Raw genomic sequence first — 10,783 nt, forward strand, 5'->3', positions numbered from 1 at the left:
GCCTCTATCCCACTCTACACTGCTCCAGACCTCCAGCCCACACCACTCCAGTCCTCCAGCCCACTCTGCTCCAGCCCATTCCACACCGCACTAGGCCTCCAGCCCTCTCTCCTCCACTCCAGGCCTCCAGCCCACTCTGCTCTGCTCCAAGCCTCAAGCCCACCCTGCTCCGCTCCAGGCCTCCAGCCCACTCTGCTCTGCTCCAGGCCTCCAGCCCACTCTGCTCCACACCAACCTGCTCTGCACCGCTCCAGGTCTCCAGCCCACTCCACACTGCTCCAGGCCACCGGCCCACACCGCACCGCTCCAGGCCTCCAGCCCACACCGCTGCAGGCCACCAGCCCACTCTGCTCAATTCCAGCCCACTCTGCACCAGCCCGCTCCACACCACTCCAGGTCTCCAGCCCGCTCCACACTGCTGCAGGCCTCCAGCCCATTCCACACCACACTAGGCCTCCAGCCCACTCCGCTCCAGATCTCCAGCCCACTGTGCACCAGCCCGCTCCACACTGCTCCAGGCCTCCAGCCCACTTCACACCATTCCAGGCCTCCAGCCCACTTCACACCATTCCAGGCCTCCAGTCCACTCCACACCACTTCAGGCCTCCAGCCCATTCCGTACCGCACTAAGCCTCCGGCCCACTCCGCACCGCTCCATGCCAAGAACCCACTCTGCTCAATTCCAGCCCACTCTGCACCAGCCCACTCCACACTGCTCCAGGCCTCCAGCCCACTCTGCACCAGCCCGCTCCACACTGCTCCAGGCCTCCAGCCCATTCCACACCACACTAGGCCTCCAGCCCACTCCGCTCCAGTCCACTCCAGATCTCCAGCCCACTGTGCACCAGCCCGCTCCACACTGCTCCAGGCCTCCAGCCAACTATGCACCGCTCCAGGCCTCCAGCCTGCTCCGCTGCAGGCCTCCAGCCCACTCTGCTCCACACCAACCTGCTCTGCACCGTTCCAGGCCTCTAGCCCACTCCACACCACTCTAGGCCTCTAGCCCATCTGCTCCAGCCCACTCTGCTCCGCTCCAGGCCTCCAGCCCACTCTGCACCACACCAGGTCTCCAGCCCATTCCGCACTGCTCCAGGCCTCCAGCCCATTTTGCATCTCTCCAGGCCTCCAGCCCATTCCACACCGCACTAGGCCTCCAGCCCACTCTGCTCCGTTCCAGGCCTCCAGCCCACTCTGCACCACACCAGGTCTCCAGCCCATTCCGCACTGCTCCAGGCCTCCAGCCCATTTTGCATCTCTCCAGGCCTCCAGCCCATTCTGCACCGCACTAGGCCTCCAGCCGACTCCGCTCCAGGCCACCAGCGCACTCTGCTCCAACCCGCTCCACACTGCTTCAGGCCTCCAGCCCATTCCTCACCGCAGTAGGCCTCCAGCCCACTCCGCTCCACTCCAGGTCTCCAGCCCACTCTGCATCGCTCCAGGCCTCTAGCCTGCACCACTCCAGTCCTCCAGCCCAATCTGCTCCAGCCCGTTCCACACCGTTCCAGGCCTCCAGGCCATTCCACACTGCACTAGGCCTCCAGCCCACTCCGCTCTGCTACAGGCCTCTAGCCCACTCTGCACCGCTCCAGGCCACTAGCCCATTCCACAGAGCACTAGGCCTTCAGCCCACTCAGCTCCACTCCAGACGTCCCACGCGCTCTGCACCGCTCCAGGCCTCCAGCCCATTCCACACTGCACTAGGCCTCCAGCCCACTCTGCTCTGCTCCAGGCCTCCAGCCCACTCTGCTCTGCTCCAAGCCTCAAGCCCACCCTGCTCCGTTCCAGGCCTCCAGCCCACTCTGCACCACTCCAGGTCTCCAGCCCACTCTGCTCCGCTCCAGGCCTCCAGCCCACTCCAGGCCTCCAGCCCACCCTGCTCCAATCCAGGCTTCCAACCCACACCACTGCAGGCCTCCAGCCCACACCACTTCTGGCCTCCAGCCCATTCCGTACCGCACTAAGCCTCCAGCCCACTCCGCACCGCTCCAGGCCTCCAACCCACTCCAGGCCTCTATCCCACTCTACACTGCTCCAGACCACCAGCCCACACCACTCCAGTCCTCCAGCCCACTCTGCTCCAGCCCATTCCACACCGCACTAGGCCTCCAGCCATCTCTCCTCCACTCCAGGCCTCCAGCCCAATCTGCTCTGCTCCAAGCCTCAAGCCCACCCTGCTCCGCTCCAGGCCTCCAGCCCACTCTGCTCCGCTCCAGGCCTCCAGCCCACTACGCACTGCTCCAGGCCTCCAGCCTGCTCCGCTGCAGGCCACCAGCCCACTCTGCTCCACACCAACCTGCTCTGCACCGCTCCAGGTCTCCAGCCCACTCCGCACCGCTCCAGGCCTCCAGCCTACTCCACACTGCTCCAGACCACCAGCCTACTCCGCACCACTCCAGCCCACTCTGCACCACTCCAGGCATCCGGCCCACTCCACACCGCTCCAGGCCTCCAGCCCACACCGCTGCAGGCCACCAGCCCACTCTGCTCAATTCCAGCCCACTGCACCAGCCCGCTCCACACCACTCCAGGTCTCCAGCCCGCTCCACACTGCTGCAGGCCTCCAGCCCATTCCACACCACACTAGGCCTCCAGCCCACTCCGCTCCAGATCTCCAGCCCACTGTGCACCAGCCCGCTCCACACTGCTCCAGGCCTCCAGCCCACTCCACACCATTCCAGGCCTCCAGTCCACTCCACACCACTCCAGGCCTCCAGCCCACTCTGCTCCAGCCCACTCCACACTGCTCCAGGCCTCCAGCCCATTCCGCACCACACTAGGCCTCCAGACCAGTCCGCTCCAGGTCTCCAGCCCACTGTGCACCGCTTCAGGCCTCCAGCCTGCTCCGCATCACTCCAGGCCTCCAACCCAATCCAGGCCACTATCCCACTCTACACCACTCCAGGCCTCCAGTCCACACCACTCCAGTCCTCCAGCCCACTCTGCTCCAGCCCACTCTGCTCCGCTCCAGGCCTCTAGCCCATTCCATACCGCAGTAGACCTCCAGCCCACTCTGCTCCGCTCCAGGACTCCAGCCCACTCTGCTCCGCTCCAAGCCTCAAGCCCACACTGCTCCGCTCCAGGCTTCCAGTCCACTCTGCACCACTCCAGGTCTCCAGCCCATTCCGCACTGCTCCAGGCCTCCAGCCCATTTTGCACCTCTCCAGGCCTCCAGCCCATTCTGCACTGCACTAGGCCTCCAGCCTACTCCGCTCCAGGCCACCAGCGCACTCTGCTCTAAACCGCTCCACACTGCTTCAGGCCTCCAGCCCATTCCTCACCGCTCCAGGCCTCCAGCCCACTCCGCTCCACTCCAGGTCTCCAGCCCACTCTGCACCGCTCCAGGCCTCTAGCCTGCTCCGCACCGCTCCAGGCCTGTAGCCCACTCCACACTGCTCCAGGCCTCCAGCCCACTCCAGGCCTCCATCCCACTCTACACTGCTCCAGGCCTCCAGCCCACACCACTCCAGTCCTCCAGCCCAATCTGCTCCAGCCCGTTCCACACCGTTCCAGGCCTCCAGGCCATTCCACACTGCACTAGGCCTCTAGCCCACTCTGCACCGCTCCAGGCCACTAGCCCATTCCACAGAGCACTAGGCCTTCAGCCCACTCAGCTCCACTCCAGACCTCCCACGCGCTCTGCACCGCTCCAGGCCTCCAGCCCATTCCACACTGCACTAGGCCTCCAGCCCACTCTGCTCTGCTCCAGGCCTCCAGCCCACCCTGCTCCGCTCCAGACCTCCAGTCCACCCTGCTCCGCTCCAGGCCTCCAGCCCACTCTGCACCACTCCAGGTCTCCAGCCCACATTGCACCGACCCAGGCCTCCGGCCCACTCCACACTGCTCCTGACTCCAGCCCACTCTGCTCTGCTCCAAGCCTCAAGCCCACCCTGCTCCGTTCCAGGCCTCCAGCCCACTCTGCACTACTCCAGGTCTCTAGCCCACTCTGCACCGCTCCAGGCCTCCAGCTCACTCTGCTCTGCTCCAGCCCACTCTGCTCCACTCCAGGTCTCCAGCCCACTCTGCACCGCTCCAGGCCTGCAGCTCACTCTGCTCCACTCCAGGTCTCCAGCCCACTCTGCACTGCTCCAGGCCTGCAGCTCACTCTGCTCCGCTCCAGGCCTCCAGCCCACTCTGCTCCACTCCATCCCACTCCGCATCACACCAGGCCTCCAGCCCATTCCGCACCGCTCCAGGCCTGCAGCTCACTCTGCTCCGCTCCAGGTCTCCAGCCCACTCTGCTCCGCTCCAGGTCTCCAGCTCACTCTGCTCTGCTCCAGGTCTCCAGCCCACTCTGCTCCGCTCCAGGCCTCCAGTCCACCCTGCTCCGCTCTTGGACTGCAGCCCACCCTGCTCCACTCCAGGCCTCTGGCCCACTGTGCACCGCTCCAGGCCTCCAGCCCAGTGTGCAACACTCCAGGCCTCCAGCCCACTGTGCTCCACTCCAGGCCTCCAGCCCACTGTGCACCACTCCAGGCCTCCGGTCCACTGTGCACCGCTCCAGGCCTCCGGCCCACTGGGCACCACTCCAGGCCTCCAGCCCACTCCGCACCACTCTAGTCCACCCTGCTCCGCTCCAGGCCTCCGGCCCACTGTGCACCGCTCCAGGCCTCCAGCCCAGTGTGCACTGCTCCAGGTCTCCTGCCCACCCTGCACCACTCCAGGCCTACGGCCCACTCTGCACCGCTCCAGGTCTCCAGCCCACTCTGCACCACTCCAGGACTCCAGCCCACTCTGCACGGCTCCAGGACTCCAGCCCATTCCACACCGCTCCAGGTCTCTAGCCCACTCTGCACCACTCCAGGCCTACGGCCCACTCTGCACCGCTCCAGGTCTCTCGCTCACTGTGCACTGCTCCAGGTCTCTCGCTCACTCTGCACCGCTCCAGGTCTCTCGCTCACTCTGCACCGCTCCAGGTCTCTCGCTCACTCTGCACCGCTCCAGGTCTCTCGCTCACTCTGCACCGCTCCAGGTCTCTCGCCCACTCTGCACCGCTCCAGGTCTCTCGCTCACTGTGCACTGCTCCAGGTCTCTCGCTCACTGTGCACCGCTCCAGGTCTCTCGCTCACTCTGCACCGCTCCAGGTCTCTCGCCCACTCTGCACCGCTCCAGGTCTCTCGCTCACTCTGCACCGCTCCAGGTCTCTCGCTCACTGTGCACTGCTCCAGGTCTCTCGCTCACTGTGCACCGCTCCAGGTCTCTCGCCCACTCTGCACCGCTCCAGGTCTCTCGCCCACTCTGCACTACTCCGAAGCCTCCGGCGCACTTCCCTCTCAGCCATTCCAAGCTTCCAGCCCACTTTGCTCCAGCTCTCAGCTTCTCCAAGATAAGTTTTCTTATCGAAAAAACAAACACTTTAAAATCTTCAAAAAAAAGAGAGAGGAAGAAACAGGGGAACAATTTGGACAGATTGATGAGCTCTGGGCTTAAGATCCCAAACGCTGTCTACTCTTCTGATCTCGACTGCTGTCTACTCTGTTGCCACCATCTTGAATGGATTTACAGATGCTGGGGCACCTGGATTCTTGCTCCTTTGTAGACTTGCTGATGTTTGTGTTGATTTGAAAGACAGGCCCAAGTAATACTGTAACTGAAACAAGGGGAATACACACAGGCTACAGAATCACAAGGAAACATGAATAGGCAGTACTGATGAAACACTGTCTTTCTTATATCGTCAGCAACAAGAGACCTGGAAGAGACAAAGAAGATCTGGATGAATGACACTATAAAGATACAGTGAATTGAATTTTTTTTAACATGGTGCTAGTGTGATTTTACATATTCAACTGTCTTTTTAGAGTTTATTGCTTCTAAATTGTGTACAGTGGGTAAGTAGGCATTGAAGGGGTATACCTGGGCATGCCTGTCATGAGATAGCAAGGATGGGGCAGTGGAATATGTGGAATGTCAGGGCTGTGGGGCCTTGTTTTTAAAACCACTGGAACAAAGTCCCACAATACTGAGGTAGCCTTTTAAACAACTTGCCTTGGTATATGGCAGCTCCTGTTGCTGTGTGGGAACTTTCTCCAGGGGTGGTTGGCTTGAGTTTAACTAGCAGGAGAAAGTGAGGTCTGCAGATGCTGGAGATCAAAGTTGAAACTTTATTGCTGGAACAGCACAGCAGGTCAGGCAGCATCCAGGGAACAGGAGATTCGACGTTTCGGGCACAGGCCCTTCTTCAGGAATGACTAGTTTAACTAGCACCCTCCTGTGGGCCATGGGAATCGCTCCTCTGAAACCAATATCTCCTGAGGTGGGCACATGGAAAATTTCCAGAGCCTGTTTACCATCCTCCAGGATGAAAATCTGATTCTTTCATGCAGACATTAATTCTGAGCAACTACAGGCAGCAAATGAGACAAACCTGATTTTAATAATCTCCTCACAATGTTAAATTTTATTTGTTGTCGAAATATTGGAGTAAGAGCTGGCCTTTCAGTCTCTTGGACTTGCTCCATCCCCTAGATCATGGCTGATCATCTTCCTCAATGCCATATTCCTGTACTATTCCCATATCCCATGATATAATTAGTAACTAGAAATCTATCAATGCCTAACTTGAATTTATTTAATGACTGAGTTTCCACTACTCTCTAGGATAGACAATATTAGTGATTGAAGTGAATGGAGAAGTACCTCCACAAATCAGTCTGAACTGACTTGCCTTTTTTGTGAAACTACATTCCTTGGTCCTGAACCCCACAGCCATGGGAAACATCCCTTTACATCGCCATCATATTATAATAATTATAACATACACTACATCTATGTTCTGCATAATGGGTGCAAAATAATAACTGTAAATTTGTAATTTAATTGTAAGTCAAATATTTAAGGCTTTGTTTTACAGTTTAACTCTCCAAGAAATCATTTGATTAGGTAAATTGTCTTTTTTAAAGGTGTGTACAATTGTACATGATTTGTTATTGTAAATGAATTGCATGGAAGTGTGTAAAGTTTCATTACAGCAACAGTTAAAGCATTTATGTTTTAAAATTCTGAGAATTTTCCTAATTTCCAGAATGTCATTGTCTGAAACACATGCCAAACTCAGCCTGAGAAACAGGATATTGGAAGAGGATGCTGTCATTGCAATTTTGCTGTATGAAATTTCCATCACTGCAAGACATGGTAATGATAGTTGAATGTCTTAACACAAAAATGTAAATTCTAGATTGTTATTGTAAACAAAAGATGCAGTTTCATCAAAAACAGAAATTGTAGGAAAATCTCAGCAGGTCTGGTAGCACGGATTCGCTGCAGTGTGGATGCAGACCCTTTGAAGAGCATCCTACCCAGACTCAACCTCCTACACTATTCCTGTAACCCTGCATTTCCCATGGCCAATCCATCTAACCTACACATCCTTGAACACTATGGGCAATTTAGCATGACCAATCCACCTAACCTACACATCTTTGAACTGTGGGAGCAAACCCAAGCAGACACAGGGAGAATGTGAAAACTGTACACAGGAAGTCACTCAAGGGTGAAATCAAACCCGATCCCTGGTGCTGTGAGACAGTAGTGCTAACCATTGAGCCACCGTGTCATCCAGAGTGCTTTGAAGAAGGGTCACTGCACCTGAAACATTAACTCTGATTTCTCTCCACAGATGCTGCCAGACCTGCTTGTTTCGGATTTCCAGCACACACAGTGTCTAGGATGTATTTTAATGTTTAGAAGGCTGTTCGTGTATTGTTAGCTTATACACGATGTAGTGGATAACCATAAATTGAACTAGTTTTTATTAATTTCTGTAGGTACCTCAGTGTTATGTGTGGCTCCCAATGCAGTGTTTCCCTTTGAGCTGTGTGATGAGCATAGCTTAAATCAAAGAGATATATATTTGGCACAATTCCATCAACAGCTGTTACAGTTCTGTTATACATATGCTCCTGGGATGTCTGTACACTTTTCTGAAGAATAACTTAAAAAAGAGATTTATTTGCATTATACTCAAAATTTGCCAATCAACACTGCCATTGTATTGTTGTTACCTTTTGGTAACTGTTTTATATGTGTACATTAAATTGCAATAAATATCAAAACTACAAATATAAAACAGATTATTAATGAAAAAAGTAATTTATTGAATATTTCTAATTTAACATTGTATAAAATGTAGAATGCTAATATTTGATAAAGTTATTGTTTAAGCACATTTTATTACTCAAAGTAGCTAACATAATTCTTGGCATTAAATATAATCTTTTGCTTAGCATCTATTTGTGATTATTTCTATAACATGTAAAATCCTATTGGAAATCAGAAAATTAGAATTGGGCACTTGCAGGCATTAAGTGAGTGTTGAACTCACATTACTTGTAAGTGGTGTCATACCTGCTACTCGTTCTTCCCCATTTTAGTTTTCTTAAACTGTGTTAGCTTGTTTTATATTTCTGAGAATGAATAGCTTTATATTCAATAACTCCAACCAGAAAACACCTAAAATTGTGTTTTAATATGGATAGACATCCTGTAATGCAAATTTTAATGTACTTTATGAGTTATGAGTTTCTTTAGGTGTGATTTGGATCCTACCATAGATATCTGTCAGGGTTCATTGGCGTTTATTCTCTAAATGGTTCTAGTTATTTTTGGCAGTTGATTGACACTGCTCTGTTTCTACTGGTGCATAACAATGAAACTCCTTTTAATCTGGAATGAATCTTCATGTGTTTTAACAGATGTGCAGAAAAGATTGCTCTGAATTCATTTTACACTCAGAGTTAGAAAATCTTCTCACTGAATTTACATGTCTTTGTGCCTGACCATCCAGACAGTTCAGTTTTAAAACACTAGATCAGCCAGAGTCAATTTTCATGATCCAAACATGGCACCATCAGCCTGCAAATAGAGTCGATGTCCTGAATGTCTCATGAACACTGGTGATTAGGGTTTGTTAAGACTTGGATATCTGGACCACTCACCTGTTTCGGATGGTAGGCACTTCTAATATTGAAATTGGTGTCTTTTTGAAGTAAAGAGGATGTTAACTGATGATTTGGATCAGAATGGATTAGAGCCCACACCATTCACATTCCAGCAAATGCCATGGTGATGGAGCCAAAGAGGCTGGCCAGAGGTAGGGGTTAAATTAATTCACAGGATCTTGGAGAACTATTTTGTCTCATTCTCCTCAAGAACTGCAAAAACAAAACTGGGCCACTACTTCTTCAGGCCAACCAACTCCTTGCCTTAGAACCCCCAATCTCCAACAATAAAAACACCCTCATGTAACCAATTCAATATTGATATGCAAAGCCCATTAAGGGCACAGCAAACCATCGAAAGTAAGAGGGAGATCGGGAGAAAAGGAAGAGACTAAATTAAAATGGAGTTGGAGGGGGAAGTAAAGAACTGTATTCCACTGTGGTGCCCACTTATCTCTCAAGGCATTGACAGCATTGATGGATACTGCATGCTCTGCATTGTTCTTTTTGTAACTCACATGTAACTCAAAACTTCCTGATGAAGGGCTTTTGCCCAAAATGTTGATTTTCCTGCTCCTCGGATGCTGCCTGACCTGCTGTGCTTTTCCAGCACCACTCTAATCTAGACTCTGATCTCCAGCATCTGCAGTCCTCACTTTTGCCTGTAACTCAAAATAGGTGACAGCCATTTTCTTTTTCATTTTTCAGGACCATGCCTAAGCCAGTTAGGGTTAAACCAACTTGGCATAAATGTAAATAAAAATTGGGAATTAACTGTCAGTGATCATGTAACTAATTCATTCTCCAAGACAACACCTTTACCAATCAAGTAAACTTGCCAATCAATCAGTATGCCCTTCTCATACAGTATAAAATAATGTTTACCTTGCCATATCTTGTGAATTGTCATGCATACAAGGAGAAAGCTTTAACAAAATGTTATTTTTCAGCAACATTCAAAAGATATAAAAGTAGTATTTTGACTTTTTGTATTTTTCTTTCGGTGCAATTGTTATTTTCTTACCAGTTTCACAGTGCCCCCATCCTCTCCTAGGCCATCATGCTTAAGTAAGGAATAATAGATTTTTTTTAAGAAAAAAAATATTTTTTTTATTTTTCTCATTTATAGTTTTCAGCAGGAATTGATTGGGCTTGTTTTATTTGGAATCATGTTAGTAAAGTAAAGTCAGCTTGGACATTATGCCATCTGGTATGTCAAAAGAGTGGGAGAAAGTAAGAACTGCAGATGCCGGTCAGAGTTGAGAGTGTGGTGCTGGAAAAGCGCAGCAGATCAGGCAGCATCCAAGGAGCAGGAGAATCAACATTTCAGGCATAAGCCCTTCATCAGGAAGGCCTGAAGGGCTTATGCCCAAAATGTTGATTCTCCTGCTCCTCGGATGCTGCCTGACCTGCTGTGCTTTTCCAGCACCACACTCTCGATGTTAAAAGAGTAGCTCTCTTTCCACTATAATTTAGAGATAGACAGTAAGTATTGGAATAGCAATATTCTACACTATCACCTCAGACTGTCCATACAAATAAAAACACAGATTATCAAGCAAATGAATTTTTGAGAGAAGCTGAAGCACATCATCAATTCAGGAATCGCAGTCAGAAATCCTCCCCAACCTTCAAGGATCGTGCTAGCCGTTAAATATCCCTTAATATCTAACATTTCTCCTTTAGTGATTTTGTAGTTTTCCATACAAATTTCTAGCATTTTCTTTGAAGGCTGTAAGACACTATCCTCACCATTACTTTTAGAATGCCTTTTCATGTGAAAAATAAAACTTCCTCACGGCAAATCTCACTTCCTATTTTCCCAACTTAATTGTATATTCCCAGTT

The 10,783-nt window shown here is 51.7% G+C and overlaps 1 protein-coding gene across 1 annotated transcript in view; it reads left to right on the forward strand.

Moving 5' to 3' along the window:
- mcmdc2 (minichromosome maintenance domain containing 2) overlaps positions 1-8,069 on the forward strand; it is a 56,811-nt gene extending 48,742 nt beyond the window's left edge. Inside the window, exons 13-14 of the mRNA XM_043689253.2 lie at positions 7,022-7,131; positions 7,764-8,069. Of these exons, the coding sequence (XP_043545188.2) occupies positions 7,022-7,131; positions 7,764-7,930 (277 nt within the window). The 3' untranslated portion in view covers positions 7,931-8,069. The remainder of the gene's footprint in view (positions 1-7,021; positions 7,132-7,763) is intronic.
- Positions 8,070-10,783: the final 2,714 nt, after the last annotated feature.

Source organism: Chiloscyllium plagiosum, unplaced genomic scaffold, assembly GCF_037043375.1.
Source record: "Chiloscyllium plagiosum isolate Xiang-an unplaced genomic scaffold, Cpla_swu_hap1 HiC_scaffold_4, whole genome shotgun sequence".
Lineage (NCBI taxonomy): Eukaryota > Metazoa > Chordata > Chondrichthyes > Orectolobiformes > Hemiscylliidae > Chiloscyllium > Chiloscyllium plagiosum.